The following is a 27,209-nucleotide window of genomic DNA, read 5'->3' as shown; positions in this document are numbered from 1 at the left end:
CTCACCTGTGGAAGGATAACAGAGCCTGGTTTCTGGAGAATGGTCCCTCACAAAAGGCAGAAATGACACAAAGGAATTCCCTTCTCTGTCATGAACTTTACTTCTCAGTCTATCAAAGAGGGACCCAAGACTACTCTTCTGTGCAGAGTCATTCAGATTGTCCTTGGGGGTGTTCTTGGGCTCTGGAGATGAAAGAAGGAGGTACTTTTCATTACAGATAAACATGTCATCCATGGGAGCCCCTGGAAGAGTATCTTTGAAGGTAAACTTTTCTAGGAGTCCTGGAACATCCTCCATCCTAGTGCAAGTTGATTTCTGAGGTATACTGGCTGTCTGGGAAGACCTGGTGTGAGAACTGTAAACTGGGAAGGATACCTCCTTGTTGTAACCCCTTGGAGATCTCTCTTCAGAGACAACAGAAAAATTACATGAATTTGAGAAATTGCTCCCATTTCCTAAATATTCTCCTGCCCACTCCCCTGCTTTAAGCTCTGGTGGCTGAGTGTTATTTCCCCAGCTATTGTTACTGTTCCTTTGGCTTAGGGAATAGCCAGGAGTACTGGGGAGGCTGAAGAAACCTTTTTCTGAGGAGACTCTGACTTTGCTGTTTGAGTCTTGCTTTGGTCCCTCTGAAGATGAGGTCAGAGGCTCAAAAACGGACCTTTTGATAGCATTGGCTATGAGCTTCAGTGGTGACTTTGGTGGGCCAGCTGCAAGCTCCCTGGCAACTACATCTGGACTCCTCAGAGCATCTTTTGTGTTAACTGGCAAAGCTGATGGAGCATCATCAGCAAATAAGAGAGGCACAGGACAACCAGACTGTTTGAACACAACTTTTGCCCAGTCAGCATTGTTCTCCTGTGAAGTCCACAGCACTCCTTTGTTTTGATACCCTGAGCTAGTTCTGCCTAAGTCTGTCCTGTTAGAATCATATGACAAGGGCAGCTGTTGAGCACATAGCACCGGCCTCTTTTTTGCCTCCTTTAGTTCTTGCTCAAGCTTTTCTTCTGGGTGCCTTGTATTTTTGCCATCTTTCTCCTGCAAATCCAGAGATGACAGCACTTTTGTCTTCCTAATAATATCTTCTGGTTCAGAAGTATATTTCTGGGTTTCTTCCTTCCAGCCCTGGGCTTTGTATGTCCCATTGTCACTATCTGTATCTTCAGCCTCAGAAAAATCAGCCAGTGTCCCATTCCCAGGAGGGGTCCATGGGGAACCTCTGGTACTGCTCTGAAAAGGAGAACAATGGGGCACATAGACATGGATGTCTTCATGCATCTCTCTGGCTTTTTCTTTTCTTTGAAATACTGGGCTGTAGGGTTTGAAATGTCTTCTTGTGATTTCCGGTGGTTTCTTATGAGCCAACTGTGAAGTGCATGAAAAAGAATATTTTAGGGATAGAAAAAGATAGTTTAGTTTATCTTTTATTTCATGTAATATTTTCATAAATTTTAATCTTAACATAATACTAGTTAATGTATATACTCATATATATGCATGTATATATATCTAATATATATATGCATAATGTATATACTTATTTAGATGACAATACAGTAAGAAAAGTTTTTCTCCCTAAATGGCTAATATTTCCCTAGGAGTGGAGATCTAATCTTACTGGAAATATTAATAGTCTAAAAATAACATTCACATTAAGAACCTGTCATATCTTTACGAAGTGCCTTCAGTGTTTTCCTCAGAAAGAAATAGTCCTATATCTATAGGAAAACAAACAAGAACAGATCTGCTCTTTCCTCCTGTGTACATTCCAGTTGCATTACCTTAGTGTTTCCAGCAAGCCCAAGAGACCATCAGCCATCTTTCCAACTGCTTCTATAATATTGCATGTTTACATAGCATAAGTACGAAGTGACCCTGACCCAGAAAAGATCATTAAATGTAAGACAGTAATTTTAAACAATTCAATTAGTTCTCTCTTATGACTACTTTTCCTTTAATTAAAGTTTTAATTCATTACCCTAGCCATTGAAATCTTCTGCTGGAGATAGTAACAAGGAGAAATGACCACATTATCTAGCCAGCACATCAAAACTAGAGGGTTGGGGGTTTCTGTCTTTCTAAAAATGGAGGTGTTTTAACCTCAATGCTATGTGATAATGGATGGTGCAAAGATTCAATTCCTGTTTCTATTTATGTGCCAGATTCCCAAATCTACATGGGTGAAGCCGCTAATCCATCTGACTTCTTGTTTCCCAGAAACATGGGAAGTAAGGAAATAATGATTACCCTGTTTCACAGTTGTATTTGTTGACCAAAGTTAATATTGGCCAGTATTTCAGACAGAAAAACATGCGAAACACTAATAAATAAATGAGCACCCTCTTATTTCTATTCTAAAGAGAGAGAGGATTAAGGCTGCTAAGCACTGCTTCTGGAGTGGGAGCTGCAGAGTCACCTCTCCTCGTGCGCAGCGTGGTGAAGCAGCATTGTGCAGCTCTGTTCCCATGGGACAGTCCCTTCCTGGCCCTATTGTCCTGGACCGCATTTCAAATACCACCATGGACGTGGGAGACTTTATTATTTTCTAATGCAGACCCTGAGGTCAAGCAATTTTAATCATGTTTAACCCAAGGGTGAGGACAACTGGCTAGCACGAGGAGGACATTAGCTGGTTCCCACTCCACCCAGCTCCAAGTCCAGGGGACGTGCTGCCCTTTGCCTGGGATGCAGCAGGTCACGACTCCTGCTGCAGCACTGCACAAAGAGCAGCCCCACCATACCTCGAGCCTAAAACACCCCATAAATTTAAAACCTCAGAAAATGCAATGGAAAACCTAGGTCCTGAAGGAAGCTGAGGATGTTCTTGAGCTGTGGGAGGTGTGGAGCCAAGGGCATGCTGCAAATTAAGAAAGGCTGTTGCCCACCAGACACAAAGAATAAACATCAGACACAGGAACACCTACTTCTAGGGGCTGTAACAGCCTGAAATACCCCAGACTCTTATACCAGGTTTCCTACAGTTGTCATTATGCGAGCCCTTAGCTTGACTCCTGTATTTACTCCCTAAGGCTGGTGATGGCACTTGTCTTTCGCCCAGTGATATACAGCAACCAAGTGATACCCTTGCACCCCACCACGTTGCCAGCATGCCACATTTCCATCCAACCCTACGAGCACACAGACCAACAGGCAGCTTGGGAGCACCAGGGAACAGAGGTTTGGGGGATTTCCTCTCCTTTGGGCAGAAACTGTGGCACAAAGAAAATCCCAGGGCAGGCTGGTGGTGCCTATATGTTGACTGATGCAACAGATTAGTGACTAACTCCCAGTGCGATCAAGGTCTGAGTCCCACAGCAAAATGTGACTTCAGTGCATGATTTGGGAATGGCTAATCCATCAGAGCATCAAAGTCTCTTCCCTCTGTGCAGCACAGGCATAACTCCAACTTCAGTGGTTAGTGTGAGGATCAAAACCATTTGAAAGAGCAGAGGATGCTCAGACAGCCTGCTGAGAGCAGAGATACCCAACAGTAGCTACATGTGTTTTGCTCTACGCAATTCTCCTTTGTACCTGTGTTTGGGAGGGATTCTCTCCAGGACCATTTTGACAGCTGGCTGAGCTGTCCTTCCCATGTGGCCCAGGTTTCTTGCTGCACAGTAGAGGGAAGCCTGCCAAAGACACACATTTTTTCCATCACATTGATACTGGTTTTGTCTTAAATGAAGTTTGAAATTAAAGAACAAGAACAGAAAGTTAAACAGTCATCTGGACACAGTTGTACCTGAAGAGCTGACCTTTCAGTAATGAAGTTTATGGCCTCACTCACATGTGTGGGCATGCTGTGCCAAACACACATTGGTATTTTTAGCAGTGGTCCTGAACTGCATCCACTTTTTGGCTGGACCTAGTAAAACGGCTTTAGAGTTCCGGGAAACTTTCTGGAAAACCAGCCTTAAAAGCAGAGGCAGTCAAAACAACCAGCAACTCTGGAAGCTTTGGGCAGTTCCGAGAAATGAAGAAAATGGATGACTTCCAAGAAGGCTGTCTGTCAGAATGGGAGAGAATGGGACATGCAACCACCTGCAGGCAGTAAGGATAGAAATAATCCTGTGGTCTCCCAAGCCAGGCAAACAGAACAGCATGCTGGGAGCTCTCCTAGGAGCAGACAAGGGAACTAATTGCTAGAGGCCTTGAACCAAAACTAGCACCGATAGACCTGCTGGAAGAAAAAGTAGGGAGTCAGGGGGGCTCTCTAATATTTGTGCCTGTGGGAACTTTACATAATAAATAATCTTTGGACAGAACAAAACTATCCGTGAGCCAAGATATTACCATGTCAAGCTGTAACAAACGATGACAAGTATATTTATAGGTGAATTATTAACTCCCAATTATTAGTTCTGAAACCCACAAAGGTTCCAAAAGCAAACTTTGAATCTTCTACATAGGAATTTAAATATGCGTAAGGACACAAGCAACACACCAGAGAAAGTAGACAGCAGACTTTAGAAGAGACAAGCCAGGAAGAGAGGCCCAACTTTCCTTTCCTCTCAGTGTCTCAACTATTTGCTCCCAATCTTGATTAAATCTGTCATGTTTTGTCAAGAGCAGAGGGAAATGATGAACTGGAGTTCGTTAAGGAACTCCTGCAGGGACTAGCAACCAGGGGATGACCTTTATGTTCTGTAAAGTGAATTAAGTCATGGGAAAACAGGAAAATCAAGAATTAGGACAAAAAATCCCACCATCACCTGCATAAATGAGCCAAACAGGTTTAGCCTGATCCACTAAAACCCTGACACAGGCAAATGTTATAACTCAGCATAGCAGGGGAAATACAACCGCTGCAGCAGCAACAGCCATAACACCAACAAGGGCATAAATCCCACAGCCAGGGGTCAGCGGGGAAGCGGCACATGCCCATGGGAACAACTGTTCCCTACAACAGCTCCTGTGGGTGTGCATGTGCTTACACAGACAGGACCTGCACATGCAGGAGCACTGCTCCATGCAAAGCCATAGCTTGCTGGCTTTCACAGACTCAGAGAACGGTTGAGGCTGGTAGGGACCGCCGAGCGTCATCTAGTCCAACCTCCCTGCTCAAGCAGGGTCACCTACACTGCTCAGGATTGTGTCCAGACAGCTTCAAATATCTCCAGGGAAGGAGACTCCATCACCAGGCAACCTATTCCAGTGCTGGATTTATTCCCACCAAGACGCTGAATTTGCAGCTTCACATTCAAAACAGGATCTAAAATAAAAAAAAAAAGCAGCTCCCTAGGGCACCATCATGATCTGTTTGACCCAAAAGCTGCTCCAAGTCACCAAGATAAATTAGGAACACAGTATTCCCTGTGGCCATGGGATAGGGATTAAAGATCTTGAAAGGTAATATCCTGCTCTGAGCCTTTCAGCCAATATAACTATGATACCGATTTCCTTTCCTTGGCCACGTACCTTGTGCTGTTTATGAAACATACGTGTTTTGGGAAATAAGTCCGAAAAGAAGACGGATTTTTTCTTTCATGGGACTGATGATCATATGAATTCTTATAACCAAACATTAAGTGGATTAAATATAAAAACTAAGACTTAGTGATCCTCCAGAGAGTAAAAAAAAGCGTTTATTCTGTTCCCAGTATACACTGAATGTGCTTTACATGCGCTTTAACAGCATACTTGAAGTTTCAAATTCACGCAGTGCATTGCTTCCCTCTCAAAGGCTTGTAGCTCCCTCTAGAGCCCTTTAGGCACATGGAAGATTTTAATAAAATGATGGGAAAATGAATTAGGAAACGATTAGGTAATGTCCTTGCTAAGAACAAGCCGGAAATGAGTTGAAATTAAGAGTGACCCACAGTCTTCTCTTCTTTCCTCTCAATGATTCTTTTTTCCTCCCATCAAACCTGTAATAAGTATAATTGACAAAGATGCCATGAGACTTTTCTCCCTCCCCATCCTGGGCATGGATCAGCCTTCCCACTGAAGGAGAGATCTGGTTCGAGACAATCTTAAGAACCTGAACGTGCACAAGTCCATGGGACCTGATGAAATCCACCCGCGGGTCCTGAAGGAGCTGATGAATGAAGTTGCAAAGCCACTGTCCATCATATTTGAAAAATCATGGCAGTCAGGTGAAGTTCCCAATGGCTGGAAAAAGGGAAATATAACCCCCATGTTCAAGAAGGGGAAAATGGATGACCCGGGGAATTACAGACCAGTCAGTCTCACCTCTGTGCCTGGCAAAATCTTGGAGCAGATTCTCCTGGAAGGCATGCTAAGGCACATGAAAATCAACAAGGTGCTTAGTGACAGCCAGCATGGCTTCACTAAGGGGAAATCCTGCCTGACCAATTTGGTGGCCTTCTATGATGGGGCTACGGAACTGATGGACAGGGGTAGAGCAGTTGATGTCATCTACCTGGACTTGTGCAAAGCATTCGACACTGTCCCACAAGACATCCTTGTCTCTAAATTGGAGCGACATCAATTTGATGGATGGACCACTCAGTGGATAAAGAACTGGGTGGATGGTCGCACACAAAGAGTTGTGGTCAATGGCTCAATGTCCGGCTGGAGACCAGTAACGAGTGGTGTCCCTCAGGGATCGGTGTTGGGACCGGTCTTGTTCAACATCTTTGTCGCTGACATGGACGGTGGGATTGAGTGCGCCCTCAGCAAGTTTGCTGATGACACCAAGCTGTGTGGTTCGGTTGATACGCTGGAGGGAAGGAATGCCATCCAGAGGGACCTTGACACGCTTGTGAGGTGGGCTGATGCCAACCTTATGAAGTTTAACCATGACAAGTGCAAGGTCCTACACCTGGGTCGGAGAAATCCCAGGCACAGCTACAGGTTGGGCAGAGAAGAGATTCAGAGCAGGCCCACAGAGAAGGACTTGGGGGTCTTGGGCGATGAGAAAATGAACATGAGCCGGCTTCAGTGTGCGCTCGCAGCCCAGAAAGCCAACCGTATCCTGGGCTGCATCAAAAGGAGCAGGACCAGCAGGTCGAAGGAGGTGATCCTGCCCCTCTACTCTGCTCTTGTGAGACCTCACCTGGAGTATTGTGTGCAGTTCTGGTGTCCTCAGCATAAAAAGGACATGGAACTGTTGGAACAAGCCCAGAGGAGGGCCACGAGGATGATCAGGGGACTGGAGCACCTCCTGTATGAAGACAGGCTGAGAAAGTTGGGGCTGTTCGGCCTGGAGAAGAGAAGGCTGCTTGGAGACCTCATAGCAGCCTTCCAGTATCTGAAGAGGGCCTATAAGGATGCTGGGGAGGGGCTCTTCATTAGAGACTGTATTGACAGGACAAGGGGTAATGGGTTCAAATTTAAACAGGGGAAGTTTAGATTGGATATAAGGAAGAAGTTCCTTACTGTGAGGGTGATGAGGCACTGGAATGGGTTGCCCATGGAAGCTGTGAATGCTTCATCCCTGGCAGTGTTCAAGGCCAGTTTGGACAAAGCCTTGGGTGACATGGTTTAGTGTGAGGTGTCCCTCCCCATGGCATGGGGGTTGGAACTGGGTGATCTTAAGGTCCTTTCCAACCCTAACTATTCTATGATTCCGTGACTCCATTTGCTGTTCCAGAGAGGCCTCTCAGAGCACAGCAAGTCCCCAGGACTCAGAGGTACTGTGAATCCTAGGAAACAGAGCCCCATCAAGACCCATTTATCTGTCTGTGACTGCTGCCTCTCTGGTAACAGCCCATCAAAGGGGATGGTCTGCTGAAGGTAAGCTTGGTGAGAGCACCCTTTCAGGACTGTGAAATAGCCCTGTTTATTCCCTACCGAGATTTGCAGAGTAATCCGAGATGCCTGGCATTGGGAGCCTCCAAGGGTGGGTGGTGACAGTGCTCGCATGTACCTGCAGGCATTTGACTGAGGCGAGTCCTGTGCCAGGAAGGAGAGATGCAGCTTGTCTCCTCTTTTGAGGTATAAAAATTCATCCCATAGTGGGTACTTGCATATAATCTTAAAGCCTGGTGTACATTCAAATCAAGCAAGCCCAAATGCCTCTGCTTGAATTCTGAGTCCTGTAACACACACAGGATTCCTACTTGTTTTGGGAGCAGAGTCTTAACTTCTCTAAAGACAACTGGTACTCTGAGCAGCAGCAGAAAACCCCCTCATTGCAGAGGGCAGGATTAAAGAGCTGCTGTCACCACCATTGCCCAAAAGCCACTGTCTCCATGCCCAGAAACTGTGGCACTCAGTCACGTCCTCATATCCCTTCCTTCCACTGCTGTACATTCGTGTTTCATACTTAAGGCTGTCAACACCCCAGTCTAACAGCTATGACTGCATTTCTAATGAAGTCTGGAGAGGATTTGGGATACTGGTAAGCTCATCCAGCTTTCATACTGGTATGATCAGTCCTGGAAGGTATCTGTGAGTCCTTAGCAAGGACAGGAAAGCTTTTGGGAGGATCTGGGATCCTGGTAAGCTCACCCAGCTCCCATACTGGTATAATCAATCCTGGCAGGTACCTGTGAGTCCTTAGCGGGGACTGGGCAGGCACTGTGTGTGCTTGCAGAGGGGCTGTGCCACGGCAGGCAGGCAGCCCTGTTATGAGCAGCAGAGGTGTGACCAAGGATGGATAGCCTGTTTTGGGACTGCAGCCCAGGAGAAAGTTTACCTTGATGGAGCCTCAGCTGCTAGGGGTGACTGCACTGTGTTTTGGCAGTGGCAGACCCAATTGTTGTCGAAATCTCTGCATTCCTGTGCATGGGCAGAGATGGGTCAGCCCAAACCAAGTCAAACTGCTAGAGGACAAGAACTAGTAACACTTATGTTCACCAAGTCACCTCTTGGGATGGCTGTTAGTAATCCCTCCCTTTTTGTAACCTAGAAACATCACCTGTTTCTTTTTTCCAACAAAAAAGAATTGATAGAGCACCTGTAGTTGAGTGTAAATAGGCACCTCCAGGAGCATCCCTAATAAGTGATACTCATGATGTTAGAGCCAATGTTACACCCGAGCAAAAGCAATCAGTGCAGGTAGGGCTAGACAGAGAATACATGGCTCTGGGATAGGGGTGCATTTTCTTGGAGAATTAGAGCAGACACCACTTGCTGATGCATGTAATAATATAGGGAACAGCCACACGGGGAATTTGATTTTTCTGAGGATTACAGAAGGGAAAAGAAGTACTTGGTGCATTTTAGATCTCTATTTTCTTGTGTAGTGACTCAAAATTACAAAACTTCCAAAGGAAAGGAGGAGAAGCATATTTAAGAGACAGAACAGAGAAGACAGCACAAATTCAAGACACAGTTGCTTCTCGGGCTTCACTCACTCGTTTGGAGTTTTCTCCTCCAATTCTGATACTTATTTAACGCGGTTGAGTGAAAACTGTTGGCTCTCTGCAGTGCTGAACAGAAACAGGAAAAACACTTGGTCAGATAGCACAGCAAAAACAGAGGAGGGAAAAAGGGGAGGAGGGGCACGCGGACAACGGCGACAACAAAACCTCCAAACCCGAGCCGTGATTTCCCGAGCCCTCTCCCAGCCGCGGCGGCCGGGAGGGGGCAGCGCGCACCCGCCACCGGCCCCGCTGCGGGAGGCAGGGACAGGCTCGGAGGGAAGGAGCTCACGTAGATCCTTCTGAGAGCCAAGCTGCTCGTGAAGATCTAGATAACCCGGCTGGTATGGTGGGAAGGAAGCGACTGCAGGGAGGAAGGTGTCAGCAGCTGGGTGTGGAGGAGAACATGGAATTGCGGAAGAAAAAGGATAAAATCCTTCAGTGGCTGCATGGCACCACACACTGCTGGGCACACTTTAGGGTTTGCTGCTGTCCTTTTTTTCTCGTGCCCTAAACAAGTGCTCCATTATTGAAGAGTCAATTTAAATTGCTGTATGAAATCCCCTCTTTTCTGTTTGTATTAAAAATGCATATATGGATGTGGGGGTGGTGGGACATGGGAAGAAATGAATGCCGATGGCCTTTTATTTTCTGCAAAACAATTTCTTCGGCTGTTTTTAGCACATCTTTTAGTTCTGACCTTCCGCAGCTCCAGAAATGAGTTTCTATTTGGAAGCAGACTGTTCCCAAACCTCTCCCCACCTCTCTGCTAGCTACATCCTTTGTGCTTTCACCTGACACAAAATTTTTAAGCAGCTACTGGTAGAAATACTAATTTAGCCAAGCAGAACTCTCTATTGCTTCCCAACATCGCCCTTCCTTAGGCAACACTGTGGATACTGCCAATAACATCCCAAATTTTTACCAGTAGGAAAACATTCTTCCCACCCTGCAATCTAAGGGTGAGGCACAAGTACTCTGGGTTACACTGCATCTTGGAAATGGTGTTTCAGTTACAGCGCCCGAAAGGTAGAAACCCCCAAACGAAGACATCTTTAACAGGTTCAACCTGGCTACACTGCAGGCAACAGTCTCCACTCCCCCCATCCCTGACTTCATCCCTCAGGAGAGGCTGCTGGAGCATCCTCAGGTCAGGACGTTGCTTACCATCAGCAACTTTGGATGTTTTGGGGCTTTCCTCCACTGCCACAGAGCTCCTGGTGAGCGATGCCCACCTCTGGACGGGGCTCGGGCAGGTGGGGAGCTCCAGCAGCAAGGTCTGTCCTCCGTTCACTTCCGAATTTGATGAGTCGCCGTTAAAATCAGACTCCTCCAGCTCGGAGCTACAGGGTAACAGGGCAAGATGGAAAGAAAGCAGGACATTTCAGAAGATGCATGGCATGGAGGTATTCATTCCCCTTCAGTGCAGCAAGCATTGACAGCAATGCAGGCCACAGAGAAATAGGTGTTTTTGCAGCCAGAGTCAGCATCCTCATTTTGCTCTTTTTCACTGCTATTATTACAGGCCTGTAATTTGCTCTAGGTGCAACACAGCTGAGCTACACCTATTCCCATCAGACTTCTGCTGCCTGGATTCATGCCCACAACCTTTACTTTCAGCACCTGAAATCAAACTGCTACCAAGACAAACTTTGGTGAAATACCACTTCTTGGTTAGCAGGGATGGGTCCTTCTGCCTGCAAGGCTGTACACCAGGATGAAGAGAGGTAAACAGCATTTGCAATACTGTAATTGGCCTAGAAACAAGGCACAAGGGACAAAACACTACATTTTTACCTTTTCCCCCCTTAGATTTTTTGGAAATCGGAGGTATACCATAGAGAAAGAACTCACTGGAGGCCAAGTCCTGATCGATCAGAGCAGCTTGCTCTGACTGTGAGGTGGGCTTCACCCTCAAATTAAATACAGTTATTGCTGAACCTGGCCTCATTGCCCATGTGGGTGCTCAGCTCCCCTCTCTGGTGGCAGCTGAGCACACATCACCTGGCAAGCAGTGGTGGTGCCAGTACCTCCGCAGCTGCCTCGTGACACTGCTCCGGCAGGAACAGGCTCCTGGGAGCTGTTTGCCTCGTGGCCTCACTGGAGCTGCTCACCTTGGCAACAGGCACTTTGAGGCCTTCTGATGTGACCATGTTCCCAGTCACATCCCACCATCCCACTCTGCATGTTTCTAATGCAAACAATACTGCTAACCTAATTCATATATTTATCATGACTACTAATAGCTCTACCTTAAAAAAGAAGAGCTTATGCCATGAGTAGTCCTGCTGGCATGGCAGGAGAAAGCTGTTTGGTGTTTATACAGCACGACCTTGTAGAAAGTAAAGATTGACTGTAACAGCCCAAGGCACAGCCCAGGAGACAGGAGAAATAAGAGTTAAAGAAAAGGCTGCAGTCTGTATAAAGCCAGGGTAAATGCCAGATGGGTAGCGCCCACCATCCTGGCTTTGCCCAGTTCAAACGAGCAGTGCTGGGAGGCAAGGATGGGAGCACAGCTCCAGGTGCGTTGCTCTCTCAGTAGGCTGAATCAGCATGGCCTTAAGTTTCAGCACTAACATGCACTTTTAAGATGTCTTTCAAGCTGTGTCGAGCATAGAGAGAGATATAGTTAAAAATACGAATATATGAAGTCTTTGATAGTTGAGATCCTGTGTGGATGGAGAGATACCACACTGAGATTGGGCAGAGCGCCACACAAAAGAAAAAGACCTGCCATTAACATTGATTGATATATTTCTGTTTTAAAGAGCAAAATGTTTATTTTCCTTGGCTGGCAAGGAGGTAAGTGCTATAGTGCGAGCTACAGCTTCTCCTCCGATCTCTGCTTGCTAGGTGGTCATTATCCACAAGTACCTTAAGCCTGAGCTGCAGAACCACGTCACTGAGCTGGTGGTTTTCCCCATCCCACTAAGTGCCCCACAGCCAGCTCAGCAGTGCTATTTGTCACTATTTCTCTCGTGCTCCATTTTTCAGCAGGGGCTGGCCTCTGGAGAGCACCACAGCAGTGGGGGGCTGACCTCAGGGGTGATAGCTGTGGTGTCACCCCTGGCAGGAAACCAGGGGCCCTGCTACCTGGCCACAAGGGCTATGAAAGTGAAGGGAGCTGATCCCTCAGATCAGAGGGATTAGCTGACTCTCACTGCTGCCTGGGCGGAGCGGACACCACAAGCCAGAGGGTATTGGTGAGGGATACAAGCACAAGCTCTGCAGAGGGTCTGTCAAGCAGGTAGGAAACCCTGTGTCCTGTGGGAGAGGAATTCTGGAGAGGTTCCTCCTTCTCCAGACCCAGGCAGCAGAGCACAAAAGCCATTTAAAACCACTGTAGGGAATAGAAAGTTGCATTTCTGAAAGTGTGACTCTCCACAAACCACACACAGCATCACAGATAGGTGTTTAAAGGACATCAAGAATTTGAATGAGCATCCTTACAGAGCAATAGCTTAGTGTTTGCAACAGTTGGCTTTGGGTTCACCCTGATTTGTTTTTTGCCTTTCCCCCACCCTGCTCTCCCTCTTCTATTTTAGTTCTCAGCAAGGAGAACTGCTTTAGTCCCTAGATATCCATCTAATCCTTAGACGGAATGAACTCCTACAGCATCCTGCCCAGAAAGCCAATACATTCTAATTTGCACACAGAAATCGGGCTTCCTCTGACAGCTCCCCAGGGGTCATCAAATTTCAGATTTCTTAGGGGTGGGCAGGAGCTGGGAGAGGCCTGTGGTGTGGAGCTGCAGGATGATGCCTGAGGTGGGAGGCAGCCACACAACAGGATGCACCTTTTGCCATAGGCACACCCGCTGCCCTAATCCCTGATCCGACGTATTTCAGTGCACAAAGAGCTGAACCCGGGCTGATCAGGACAATGTTTTTCCCTCTGATTCAGGCCCCTGTGTGGGATGCAAATGTTTGAAGATTTGTTGCAGAGTGACTCATGTGTCTTGGGGATTTATGGCTGCGGTAAAGAACAGTTGTTATTCTGAGAGGTTTGTCTTTTCCTTCCTTCCTCCCTCCCTCCCCCCCCCCCGAGTTGTACATACATTCTGTACTGTATTTTGCTATATTTTTCCTTAGTGTTCCAGAGAAAACCAAGCAGCTCTTACAGGTTATTTTATAGGCTTACTTGTATTTTAAAGTACCTGCTTGTGTCACTGGTGACCATGACTCGGATAGCGAGAAGGTTGTGCTCCGTCATCTCCTCCTCGGGGATGACCCTCACGGTGGCCCACTCAGGGGAAGGAGGTGAGAACCAGCTTTCCAAGTCACGGCACTCAGAGATGCTCTTTGCCTTCTTTGGGGAAGTGGGCTCATCAGCTGTGGGCAGGCAGTGATCTGGGAAAGCACAAAGGTGACAGCAAGGTATTAGGAGAGGACAGAGTCCATGGGAGGAACCTCGCCCCCATGTTCAAGTGGTCCTTGGCCATCACTGGTGGTTTCTGTGTGAGGCCCTGTCTGTTCCCACAGGCACAGGCAAGGTGTGTGCACTGACAGCCTGGCACAGCAAGAACATCCCTTCAACCCAGTACAGCCCTGCTGGGGTTCATCAGCTCAGATGCAGAGAGAAGCAGACTTCAGGGGCAGCCTCAGCTTTTGCAGCTATGAATCCTCGCTCTGCTCCATGGGACAGTCACCAGGCTGGATGCCTGGTGGCAGCAGTACAACATGTGCCAGCCACACAAGTAGGGATTTATGGTCCCTTTTCAGGTCCCTGATTCACATTTATGTGTGGCAGGAAGCACATGGACCAATCTTGCCTGGGGGGCTAAGGCTTCAGCCTTTCATTGGAAGTTTAGGTCAATTTAGGACAGCAGGAGCAAGAAAGTAAAAACAGGCTCTTATTTTTGAGTGTGTACAGCACAATCAGACACTGATTTGGGAGAAGAAGCATCATCACAGCAGCTAAACAGCACCATCCCCGAACTTCACATTCAGGCAGGAGGAATGAAGAATAAAGACAAGTTTCCTTTGCTCACCTCAGGTAATACAAACAGAGCCACAGACAGATCATCCCTCCCTGTGAAATCCTTAGTTTTGGAGCAACCTCACCTATCCACAACCTCCTGCCCAGGCAAATACAAACATACAGCTGCACAAGTTCCCCTGGGCCTTGGTGCAGAAGGGACAAATGACAAGCTCCCAGAGAGTGGCTTTGCTCAGTTTACCTCCCATGCGTGGTGCTTTTGCCGGATTTAATTCAACACTGCTGCTTCTAATTTACCACTGTATAGGTGGAAGAAAACCCAACCCGGACCTGGGACAAGGCTTACTTTCTCATTTATTAGAGAAACCTATCTAGTAAACATCAATTAAACTCCTCTTTAACTTTGAGTTCCTCCATTTATTGCAGGAGTGTATTTCCCTCCCCCATCCTTTACCTCACAAAGGCTTTTAACTCAAACATCAAATGTATGCATGGTTGAATGCAGAAAACAAACCCACAGGGAACAGCAATGCTACAGGCAAATCCCAGACCATCAGGAGGATTATATACACCACAGAAGACAGAGTACGAGCCCATGGGACCCTACAGAGCAGCAATTTCCCACCTGCAGGTACTGCAGCTGCACAACCCACACCACACCAAGCTCTAACCCCATCTCAGATCACTTGGTCCATCTGTCACTGTCCCCTCTCTGGTACCATTCCTATAGAGCTCTGAAACAAGGTTGCAACAGCAGAGCTGTGCCTTTATTTTGCATGATTCATGTAGCTCCTGGCCTCCCCCAGAAAAAGAAAACTGGTGTCCCGAGCTTCTGCACCACTCCCAGTTATTGTCCATCCCCTCTCTGTGTCTGAAAACAAGCACCACAGAGGAAAGCCCAGCTGCTGGTGGCAGGGATGACTGCTTTACAGGTACAGCTCTTATGCTGGCTTGGTGAAGCTCTCTTATTTGTGCTCACAGACTGACTAACATGGCTTTGAGTCCTTTTTTTTTTTATAGTTTTACCGATTCGGTCTTTCCCAAGTGACACAGACCTACACACTTTCCGAAGGGCAGAAGGGATCTCTGTTTTTTCACCCTTCAGAGAAGTCAGTGTATTTTCTTGGCTTGAAAACTCCTCACAACTCCACCTCTCACAAGAGTTTTGTGTGGTTTTGTGGTGTTTTCTTAAATACTTCCATGTACAAGAAGCCAAGGAGGATGGAGGAGTGGCTTGCTGCTTCTTCAGAGCAAGATGCTCCCATGTGAAAACATGTGCTCAGGCTCTACATCCAGCTCACTAGCACCACAGCAGCCACGTGTTTCTTGACCACAGATATTTCATTTCCTTTGGGAGATGGAGAAAACTCATCCCTCTCTGACTTGTGTTTGACTTCTACTTTGTCCCAGCCAGACCACCCACCCCAAAGCTGCCCACAGCAGTGCACAGCAAGCCTGGCAGCATGGGAAACCCTCCTAGGAACAGCCCCTTTCTTCCCCCAGAGCTGGGCTGGACCACAACGTGCCATTTCTACTCTCCAGAAGCAAAGCAGAAAGGGGTATCTTGAGCCAATTTGTAAAACCCAAGTCCTTCAACTTGTCTTTCTCCTTAGAAAAAGCTGCATTTTATATGAAAATCAGAGCAAGCAAAGCTGAACAAAAGTTTGCCAGCTTTGTCTATAAACTTTGTACCCATGCTGGCAATAAGCACTGCCCAAGGTTGCTGCAAGTGGCTGTTAAAGAAAGTCAGTTCCGCCATTTGCTGCATGCTCAGTACGTACTCCTTCCTCACCTCGCTAGCAGGAAAGAGGAGAAAACATGTTTATGACTAACAGACACACAGCTGGAGAGCATTGAAACCCACAGACAGACTACCTAAAACGATTCCCAGCATGGTTCCTGAATGTGAACAGATTTCCAGCCAAATCCCTCTGCAATAGCCCATTACACATCCAGTTTTCAATCATGATAGATGTAATAGTTAGAGCCAGTGAAGGGCCCTCAGGATGTCTTCCAGGACACTAGATGAGGTGATGGATGGCACCATCACCTCTCTGAAGAGTTACATATTTACATTTCTGTGCTCCTTTTTTTTTCCCCTCTCTTTCTTTCATTTTTTTATATTCTGGTATCAATTGAATTCAGCACCTAGAAGCTGCCCCCGTCAGGAATCTATTAGACAGCCGAGTCCTCCCTGAGCAAGATAAGCTTGCATTCACAGCAATATCAATCAGGTTTAAGATCAGCAACCGGCACCAGCACCCACTTCAATCCAGCAGATCCCTGCCCATGGCAGGTGGGTTGGAACAGATCTTTACAGGTCCCTTTCTAGCCCAAGCCACTCTAGGATTAGAAAGCAACCCCACTCCTCACTAACATATTTAATCAATATTTGTACTGTGATATATGAAGTTGAATAAACTATGTTGCACTCAACTCCATAGAAGCAGAGACTGGGGTGCCTGGGTGTTTCAGTGTGTGGGATGTGCACTCATACATGGGGTTACACACTCCACAGGACATTTAAAAAGATTAAATTTAATGCTGCTGCTTCTCATTGCAGGGCTGCACCTTGGGTAACAGGCTCAAACAAAGAGCAAAGGTGTCCCAGACACCCAAGTGTCGGGGTTTTGTAGGCTCTGATGACGTTACACAACTTGACTGGTCTCTCCTGAAAGCAGCCCTTCCTGCAGCACCAGACTGAACCCCAGTCCCACAGGCATGCACTGCATGGCGAAACACAGCTCAGAAGAGCACTTTAGGCTCCTGCAAGACAGAGATTCCAAGCCCCAAGAACAAGAGGGGTACAGACCAAATAGAGAGAGCAGGGACAAGCTGCTGCTGGCTTTGTGTAAACACTGCGGAAGAAGAGCATGGCCATTTCAAACAAAAGCCTGGAGGCTCTGCAGGCCTGGAGTGCCCCTGGGAATTATTACCTGCCTCTCCACAGCAATGCAAATAAATCTGATCAGCCATCAGATGCGACTCCACCACTAGCCATTGCTGCCATCTATTTTAACGGAGTATCAAAAGGAGAAACATGATTTAGACGAGGAACCCAAAGGCTGAGTACTTACACAAAAGTGAGGCATACATTTATGCTCCTGAACAGATGGCTAGGCTAAATAAGCAGCAGCCCTTTTACCTTCCCATTTCAGCTGGGAGCTTTGCAGCTCCCTCTTGAATCCTGGACAGCCTCACAGCACCAGCAGTCAGGGCCTCCGTGAGACATCAGCACAGTGAGGCTGAGCAGGAGCATACCGATTTTTTGGCAATCTGACTCCAGGGTGGAAACCAGGCTCTAAACCTCAGCGCCCTGATTCCCATCACACTGCAGACTGACGGTTGAACACCTCAGACTGGTACCTCTAGTGACCATTGCAATTAACTGGTCATGCACTGAGCTGCTGGTAAACCAGCCCTCGTGGAGGTGCAGATGGGTCCTGGCTGGAGGCTGAGCTGTGCTGGGGGGTAAGCGCAAGTTGTTTGGCACTTCTGGGCACATACAGCAGCCACATGCTCTCTGGGGAAACTCAAGCTCTGGCAGAAGTACTGAGGTGGCCATTCAGCTGCTAAATCCAAGGTGGCAATTCTCATGTAAGCTCCTGCTTGAGCCTTTCATAAGCCTGTGCCTGGCTGTACTTACCACATTATCCATTTCCTCATCAGAAGACACAAAAATGGCCAAACTGCTACTCCTGAAGGGGAAGTGGCACAAGAGTGGACCCCTAAGGCTGGATCCCTGAGGCAGCCTGTGGTGCTGCAGGCAGCTCTGTGGCCAGCCAGCACTCTCATTCCGCATCAGGGTTCCTGCCCAGGACAGGAGATTTTTCTAATAGAAGCTAAGAGACTGAGTCAGAAGAATTGAATTTTGTAAGATAAACACACACAATGGAAAAGCTGGAGAGACATCCAGTGTGTAGGACAGAAAAGGGCACAGCCCCATTTCCTGCCGATGCAAACTGGTGCTGTGCCACTGACCTCCGTGTGGCAGCACCAGACATTATCAGAGGCGAGCCCAGTCCTCAGGAAACAGTCACTCAAAATAGCATTTGCGCAAGATCTTATTTGATTTCCATCGTGCTCACTTCACATTTCCTACTGTCTGTCTCAGAATGCCAAAGACCTCCAGCAGTGAGTACTCCTGCTCTGTAGCACAGTTTGGGTCGGAGTCCCTACTACTCCTTTGCTAAAATGTTCGCATCCTTTACATGGGGTGGCATGGACAAGGCATACATGGGAAGGTGTTAATCTTTGGTCACAGCCAGCAATCTGTCACGCGAATACGGCTGCAGGGACAGGCAGCACACGCCACGAGTATGTTGCAGCACACTGCTGGCCAGTTAAAGTGAAACCTCCTGACAACTGACCTGTGGAGCTTCTTTGGGTGCTGATGTTTCCTCAACTAGTAAGTATGACCGAGCATATGATGATCCTTCCTGATCCATAGTGCTGCCACAGTGCTTTGTTTTGGCCACACCATTACCTTTCTCATTGGTCTCCTGATTCTCCTCTGCCAAGCACCCTGTGCCTTCCCTAACTGACTCCCTACCTCCTGGCTGCCTTTCCCCAGCAGCCCTTCTTAGGGTGATGTCCCTACTACCATGGCTCTGGGTGCTCCCTTCCCTTCTCTCCCAGCTCCAGACCTCAGCAGCCATCACCCAGCTGCAGGCTGGCTCTGGGCAGTTGCTGGGGCCAGGGACATGTTGCTGGCTCCACAGCAGGTGGACCTGGCCCAAGGTGAGGGCTTGGAGGGGCTCTGCTCATCAAAGCAACAAGAACAGCTCTGCGGTACCACAAAACCAGCCTCTCACTTCCTCTGCCTAAGCCACACGACAAAAACACTGCTCCCAAATCGAGAGAGGAGTCAGCCTGGGCTGGAGCACACAGGCCAGGGGCTGCACTTTGTTGCTGGGCACAGTGTGCATAGAGGGAGGTGAGGCTGTTCTCACCCTCACCAGCCCAAGGGCACTGAACACGTGGACAAAGGGCAAGCTGCACCATGGCATGCTGCCGGCAACTGGCCTTTGGAGAACACACTGCCTGCCCAGCTGAGGCCTGGAGTGAGTTTGTCCACTCCAGTACCAGACTGGCAGCAGCACCTCCACACACAAGCTCTACTGCCCATCTCTTCAGTGCAAGTGTCTCTCCTCTGTCAGAGCTCTCCTGATCAGAGTCCCTGACTGACTGGCACTGATAACAAAGAGTGGGTTTTGTTTGGGTTTTTTTGTTATGCGAGCAGTGGAGCTTAGCTGCCTTCAGTCACTCAAACAGCAGCAGTACAGCCAGTGATTTCAACAGTACAATCCTGTATTCATCTGGCCCTCCCACTTGAACACCACAAACAATTTGGATAAACAATTTCTGCTTTGTCTGTGTTTCCAAACCCACCTCATCCTCCTCACACACGGAGAGAAACAACTTTTTTCCTTACAGGGTAAGGATTTAGCTAACCATGTGGTAACTGAGATGTATTCCTAAAGCTTCATCTGCAGGGCTCGCATGCAGATCAGCACTCACTCGGAGATCAGGGCTGGTCAAAACACACTCCAGTGTACAGGCTTGGCCAAACAGCCCCTGCAGACCCCACAGGCAGATGCAAACCTCTTTCCAGTAAAACACGCTTATTCTCCATTAAGTGTCATGCTGAGTTTTCTCAAGTCAATGTTGTGCCAGCTCAGCCTTGCATTTGAGACTGCAATTTTTGAGCCAAATCTCAAATGAGTCACAGATGCAGCCACTGAGGGACAAAGACATTCAAAGAGCTCTGCAATGCCAGGATGGTTGACGAAAATTGGAGGTGGGCCTTACTGCAGATACTCAGATATGGTCAAGGAGCACAAATCCTCATTTTTTCCTAGCACCAATAATCCAAATACCACAGCTTGTATATACAGGGCTTTAGTCACTAAAGGTAAATTAGCAAGAACATCTGGGACTGTCTTGAGCCATCTCGTGACTTCTGGCTAGACTTGCAGGAATTCACCTACCAGACTCAGCAGAGAGTGCAGCTGAGTGGACTGAACCACTCAGTGAAGCTTGTACCACGGAGGAGAGAAGGCAACAAAGTAATCCAGGCCTTTGGGACAATGCAGCAAGGTCGCACCCTGGACTGACAGCCTGCATCCAGAGCCTCAACACCTCCAGAATCCTCCACCCCACTTCAGGGGCGGACGGGCTGTACAAAGATGCTCCCATCTCAGCACAGCCACTGAGCAGGAGCCGGGCAGGGCTGGTACCTTGGCAGGGACCTGTTTCAAGCTGATTATCAAATCTGAGAAACAAACTGTAGTTTGTTTATGGCTCTGCCAAGTAGCAGCCTTAAGTAGGAATATAATGATGGTATTTGGAAGTCCCTGTATATACAAGTCCAGCAGCAGCCTCCCCGCAATAGTTTTTAAGAGACTTTTCCCTTCAGTCTCTCTGGAGACCAGCTGAGCCCTGCAGAAAGCACACGGGCTGAAGGCAGCTTCCTACAAGCAAAAAGCATGCAAATTCAGTATGGTGGTTCTGCTCATTGGAAGATCATCACAGCTGTGATTTTCTCAATGGCAGACTTGTAAAATTCACACACTTGCAGAATAACACCTGGTGATGATCCTCCACAACCTAAAAGGCATTCTTGCCCCCCTCTCCCCACTTTAAATAACTTTTTGTATCAGCATCCTCAGTGGTCTGGATGCATTTCAGCATCTAACAAGGCCTTCAAGCAGCACTGCTTTCCTTCGAAGGCTCTATGCCCAGCAGGAATGGCCAAGGAGGGAGAATGGCAGCAAATCATCCAGAAGCCCAGAAACAAGGATGGAGAAATCTCTCAGCATGTGGGATCAGGGACTCAGGGATCTCAAGTGCTTCTGTGAATACCTTGGTTCACTTTCCTCCCTCAGGTACAAGGGCAAAGCTGACAGCCAAGAATAGCAGTGAAGAGGTCTTTCCTGTCTGTAACATGCTGCATATTACAGACATGAGCTACGTGAATGTTCTTAAAGCCCTGAAAACTTGCAATTAGCTTTGTTAGTCATTTTCTCCTACAATGATTTTAGGGCAATTTATACCCATGGAAATGTGGTCTCCCCCACAGTTATCAGGCACCTGTGCTGGTTTTGCTCAAGATAAACAGGAGCAGCATGGCTGAATGGGCCCATCGGCATTGCCTGGGAGAGATCAAACCTCTCCCAACATCACATCCCAAAGGCTGAGGGAGGGTGTGCATGGAGCTCTGAGTAGTGCAGACCCAAATCCAGGACTGATGCTGTGCTCTGCACGGTGTGGCTGGGCCAATGCCAGTTCCACTACATTGCTCAGCCAAAAAGCTGAAGCTCAGGTTTTGGAAAGCTCAGCCCCCAGAGCTGTTTACTGCCCCTCCGTGACTAACAAACTGCAAAATGCAGCCTACCAGCAGGCAAGCTCCCTCTGCTACCACACAACAGATAAATGCATCATCACATCCGTCTTCCTGGTCCCTGAGGCTCTGCCAACACACCAGCCCGATTTAACGAGAGAAAGGTGCTGAGTTACACACTGGTGTCTCACACACACTGTGGCATTTCACAGCGGCACAGAGAAGCACTGAAACCTATTTCCATGTTATGCTATGTTTGGCAGTGCAATTGCAATGGGCTTGTTTAGCTGATGAAAACACCAGGGTCCAGTGAGAGTCTCCTTCAGGAACCTGCCTAGGAGCAGAGTGCCACTGTACATGTGGCTAAGGAGAGGCCCTTTCCAAAGGAGCTTACTGTCCACCCACCTGGGGCTTCACAGATGGCTCTTGGCATCTTCTATGATTACCATTAATAAGGAGCTGATAAATAAGGCTCCAGTATCTGAGTGCCCCCACCAGTAACACCAGGGCCAATGAACAGATGTAAGCAGGAGATACTATTCACACTGGCTGGTCCCAGTTGACAAGGCAGCCTGACTTTCTGTATGAGCTGCTGCTGCTCCCGAGTCACTGCCAAACCAGCATCAGGCAAATCACACTACTGTGACCTGGCAAGGAGATGACAAGGGCTCGGGACACAGCCAAGTTTGGGCAGAGCCAGGCCCCCGCTGGGGCAGCCAGACCGGGTCAGTGGTTTCCCTGCACTGCCCACAGAGTCACAAAGCCTGAGCTCTGCCAACAACATCCCCCCCACCATGGGAGGGCCGGGCCAAGCGCCTCGGACACCAGCTGGCTCAGGCAGCTGTGATTTATCAGCAGTGCTCAGGAGCGGCTGCTCTGTGCCTGCTGCTGCCCGTCTTGGACAAAAATGGTCAAAGATGCTCCAATGAAAAATCCCCACCAGCTGCAGCGGCCTCCCTGTCAAGTCAGCACCACCATGCCATAAGCAGCCACAAGTGTTCACGTTTGTCCTTCCTCTTCCCCTTTAGCTGGTTTTAAGTCACAAGAGGGGGACTCATTGTTAAGCAAGGTACAGTGAGAGCTCCTGCAGTATTTCTTGACTAAGGTGAATCAGACCAAGTGGGAGCCCCACACAAGCAGAAAGGGGGAGTGAACCTTGTTGAGCTAACCAAAGTATGAAAACTTAAGCTAATAGAAACCCAGAGAACACCCCTGAAGGCAGATGAAAACCAGAGACAGAGCCAGGAAACAACAAATTTTAAAGTGGCATCCACTTTTCTGCCTTGGGACACAACACACCCAGTGTACTGGTAGTCAGGAACAGACTCTGCAGGGAGGCTGGTCCAGAAAACTCCCCTGAGGGCACCCTGATACATCCAGCTTGGGGTCCCCCAGAAAACACAAGGTCTGGTGGCTGATCAGATGGAGAACCCCTGGCTGGCCCCTTAGAGGGGATAAGAAATTGTTCATACCTGCTGCTGGCAGGGAAAGGGGACCCTGCCATAACTGCCCTGCCTCAAGGGCAGGCAGCTCGCACCCGCTCTGTGGCTCAGGAAAGGCAGACAAAGAAGTGACCAAGTTCTTACAGCCGTGCCTACATTGCACACTTGAGTGCAGGCCATGTTCGGGGAGGAAAAAGGAAACCTACAGGAACTCGGGGTCACAACGCGCACTTGGGATGTGACGTTTTGGCACCTCTGACACCTCGCGTTCTTGTGACCCCCTCCTGGCTGGGAAGCAGCAGTACTTACCCAAAGCTGCCCCAGCCGTGTGAGACTGGCAGAGGGCTTTCAGGTCCTCAGGCGAAAAGCACCACTGTGATCCCAAGTGCTGCTCTCACCAAGAGGAGGTGGGTGCCCAGGCACCCAGGGGTAGCACAGGGCTCACTTCCCCTGCTGTGCAGCTGGCCCAGCACAACCCCCATAAAGACCCCAACCTAGCTTGTGTCCTGCTTTCCCAGCTGACAATCCTGAGGCTCTTGGCCTGCCATTAAACTGTGTCACCCTATAACTCATTCACAGGATGAGTGGACTCTGCCTGGCCTTGTATGGAGCTGCTGACTAAGGCAACGACAGGAGTGAACAGTTTTAAAGTGGAGTTACTCATACATGTAGGCAGCTCTGATGGTGAAAATGAACACCATTTGGCATCGAAACCCGACGTTAAGACATTCAGTCAGCGGGCCACAGATTGATTTGCAGCACACCCAGCACACTTTGCTGCTCTCTGACTTCTTACTGTGTAATAAATAAAAAAATATTCATGAGTCCTGCTTATAACACAGCAGTGCTTTAAGAAAGCTGTGGGGCAGAAGGAAGGCATCCTCATACCTGTGCTGTGGAAGCAGGCTGAAATGAACCCAGCGAGCTCAGGGATGAGCTACAGAACACAAAGCACTCTCCAGGGAAGCACAGCCCACATGGGACTGTGAGAGGGGATGGGGTAACTGTGACATCTTTAGCTTGGTTACACCTTGGTGTTGATGCAATGCACTGGTTACCAGCCCACACTGGAGCGAAAACTGAGCTCAAACCTGTTATAGCTTCAGCTGTGCCCTGTAACAGGAATGTCAAAACATATAAGGCTGCAATGGGAACATTGCCTGTGTCAGATTTTGAAACTGAAGTCATCCCACTAAGGTACTTCACAGATCGCTATCTGAGGAAGCTGTAGGAGTTCTAGCAGCATTCCCAAACTGATGTCCTGTCCAAAATTTGACTTTTCATCACACCTGAAAAAGCACCAGGCAGGTTCTTGTCCTTCAAAAAGGACACCTGTAAAAGATATGTCTGACATTCCACAGATGTCAACTCTTGCCACGTTTCTCCTTTTCCCTCATACTTGCTTCATGGTCCTACAGGAGTAATTTCCATGTTATAGTGGCTAACAGATGGTGAAGAATAAGGGCAACGAGCTCTCCTGTTAGCCATAGGGTGGCACACTGCTCCCTGTGGCAGTGAGGCCTGATCACCTGCCTGGCTTCCAACCACCAGCACCCAACAAACGCTTTCCTGCTGCTCCTTCTCCACCCATGGCCCTGCAATGGGCTCCTGAAGAGCCCCTCCTCCTGTCCCCACGCCAGGAGCCCACCTTCTCCCATACCCCCATGGGCCCACACCAGCACCTACACAAGTTCATCAGCAGCAAAAGACTTTTTCAAAGTACCCATTACTTACTTGCTAAACAGACACCTCTGAATTCAAGCATGAAACATGAATGCGAAGCTGGCAAAGCAAGACAGAGCCCAATGCACACGACTTTCGAATGCATCCGGGATGGTGCACATTAACATTCTAATACAAACTGAGCAAAAATTAATAAAGGAAAAAACACTTTAGTGAAAGCCTACTAGACAAAGTGAAGGTGCATCTTTATCGAAAATTGCTTCTCAAAAAAAACCTGCTGTGGTAACACACAGTGTCTGTAATTTTAGAGTAAATATATATTTTATCAGAGCAATCTGTGCTAGTCTGGTATATTAATGCATGTAGTAATGATGAATTCGGAGTGCAGGGACAACTGTTTCAGTCTCCAGAGTGATCAGTGTCTGTCAAAATAGTATCTTCAGACATAGACTCAAAGCATCAAACACCTTAAAACAAAGACGCGAATGAATGCCTGCAGAATAAATGCTGAAAGAGCAAATTCAAGATTATAGCAATATATAAATTCCTTTGTAATTTCATATTTCATAAAAACATATCAGAAATTGCATCCATTTCAAACAGGTTTGGAGCCCACCACCTGAAGAGATGAGATCAAAGAATCCCTTATTTTTATGTTAACACAGTTCAGGGAGAAAAGGAGAGACTTGGGGAAGCATTTACATGACTAATATGTACACCTGGATCAAGCATTAATACACACTGTCTTCTGCTTCAGTGATATGATCTCTAATGCAAAAAAAAAAAATCGCATCATCTGCAACCATGTCATGCCTTCAAAAACACAGAATTCAGTGCATTTCAGAACTCATTGTTTTGATTGGAATGGGAGGAACGAGTGAGCCAGAAGTGAATTAAAGCCAATTATAGTAACTAATTGCCATAATATTGTGGGAGAACCCAGATCACAGCCCTTGCTTGAGGTCGGAATACATACAGAAACCACTTTCAATGGCATTTTATAGCTGTAGCAACCTAGATGAAAGCGAGAGGAATAGAAATTACTCTTCTTGCAGAACTAATGAAAGGCTGATGTTTTAATTTAAGCAATTTTAAGAAGTTTTGTCTGTGTTCTTTTTTCCAAAGTTCTTTTTCATTATCAAGCATTAGCATTATCATAATAAAGGCAGGTTACCTTTACAGAATCTCAGCATGTTTGATTTTCATTACCAGACATGTAGGCAGGTAAGGCTGCCTTGCTTTAAGATGGGCCTGGCTCTTCAAAAAAGCACACCTGTGTACTTATTTCCAATCCAAACGACCCCTGTGGCAACAGACAAGTTCAGAACCCATTTGAACCAGTATAAAGAGGAGGAAAGACAAAGCATCTCCTGAGCCTGCCAGACAAAGCAAATGTCACCTCTGCATTTCTACTGCTATAATGGCATCTATAGCATCAAGCAACTTTCAAGTCTTAGAAAGCATTAGCTATATCAAGAGCCATTAGTGTCTTCTGCTCTGAAACCACGGTTTTTAGAAGGCAACCAGTCCAGTGCCAGCTTGTGACCAGAGCAGCAGCCTGGTTGCCTTTCAAACAAGCACCACTGATAATTTCAGCTATGTGAAAGGACAAAGCATCACTGCTTCAGGGTGCATTTTTAACAGCACATGCTGCCAGAGACTGAGAGCACTCGAGCTTTTGGAGAGAGCTCAGCACAACAGCAGGAGGAGGATTCAGGTCTTCTACCCACAGGGAGCTCTGCACATGTGGCCAAATCAGGCTCATTAAATTTGTAGAGAACTTAACCCACTAGTCTGCTCCTTCATCAGCAGTACTAGAAGCAAAACAAGGAATATTCAGTTTTATTGTGTAATGGTTTTGATTCAGAGCAAGGGAACTAGCACAAACTTGTTCCCCTCATGCTGCTCATTTTGTCTTCTTTATTTCCTTTCCAAACATGGTGTTTTGTTTTGTCCACTAGCATTCAAGCACATGGACTGTTCACCGCTAGGTATATCCCTCCAGTGACATGATTTGGTAGTGATTTGACTTTTTGGACCTCTGTGCCACCACAAGAAACAAAACTATAACAAATCTAACATTACCCCAATTCCAAGTTATTGTAAGTGAAAACTTATGAGAACAGCATGAACATCTGATGCCTCTCAAAGCTTCAGTGCCAAACAAATCATCACCTTCTGCAGAAAAAAAAACAACCTCTTCTAATGTTTCCATGTCACTGCCTCTGCCTAAAATGATCAAGATGGCAGAAATAAGGCTGCTCTGAATCTGTTAGTTGCACAAAGAGTAAATGGAGTCTTACCCAGATTGTTTTGTCCATTACAATTAAGAAGGTGCCAAGTATTGTCTTAAATAGTATTTGTTGCCCTATGTTTTCATTATGCAAATCATCTCCCCCCCAGACAATAAACTTTCTACTGTACATGGTGGCTTTTTCTTTGGCAGGGAAGATGGAATAGTTCATTGGGAATAACATTTGTTGTTCTTTAGCAATGTTGTCTTTAGCAGCACTGTAAAAAAAAATTCTGTCACTC

General features: G+C 47.4%; 1 protein-coding gene across 1 annotated transcript in view; it reads right to left on the bottom strand.

The window, feature by feature from the left end:
* MICAL2 (microtubule associated monooxygenase, calponin and LIM domain containing 2) overlaps window positions 1-27,209 on the bottom strand; it is a 117,643-nt gene that overhangs the window by 28,058 nt on the left and 62,376 nt on the right. The window contains exons 25-31 of the mRNA XM_057418220.1: window positions 15,900-16,003; window positions 13,410-13,618; window positions 10,911-11,026; window positions 10,437-10,612; window positions 9,264-9,338; window positions 3,532-3,629; window positions 6-1,365 (exon numbers count right to left, since the gene is read on the bottom strand). Of these exons, the coding sequence (XP_057274203.1) occupies window positions 6-1,365; window positions 3,532-3,629; window positions 9,264-9,338; window positions 10,437-10,612; window positions 10,911-11,026; window positions 13,410-13,618; window positions 15,900-16,003 (2,138 nt within the window). The remainder of the gene's footprint in view (window positions 1-5; window positions 1,366-3,531; window positions 3,630-9,263; window positions 9,339-10,436; window positions 10,613-10,910; window positions 11,027-13,409; window positions 13,619-15,899; window positions 16,004-27,209) is intronic.

The sequence above is a fragment of the Pezoporus wallicus genome, unplaced genomic scaffold (genome assembly GCF_028554395.1).
Source record: "Pezoporus wallicus isolate ANWC-B61680 ecotype Strahan unplaced genomic scaffold, APGP_CSIRO_Pwel_v1 contig_2025, whole genome shotgun sequence".
Classification (NCBI taxonomy): domain Eukaryota; kingdom Metazoa; phylum Chordata; class Aves; order Psittaciformes; family Psittacidae; genus Pezoporus; species Pezoporus wallicus.
Note: the sequence above shows the minus strand (reverse complement) of the source record. Positions and strands in the feature narration are given on the sequence as shown.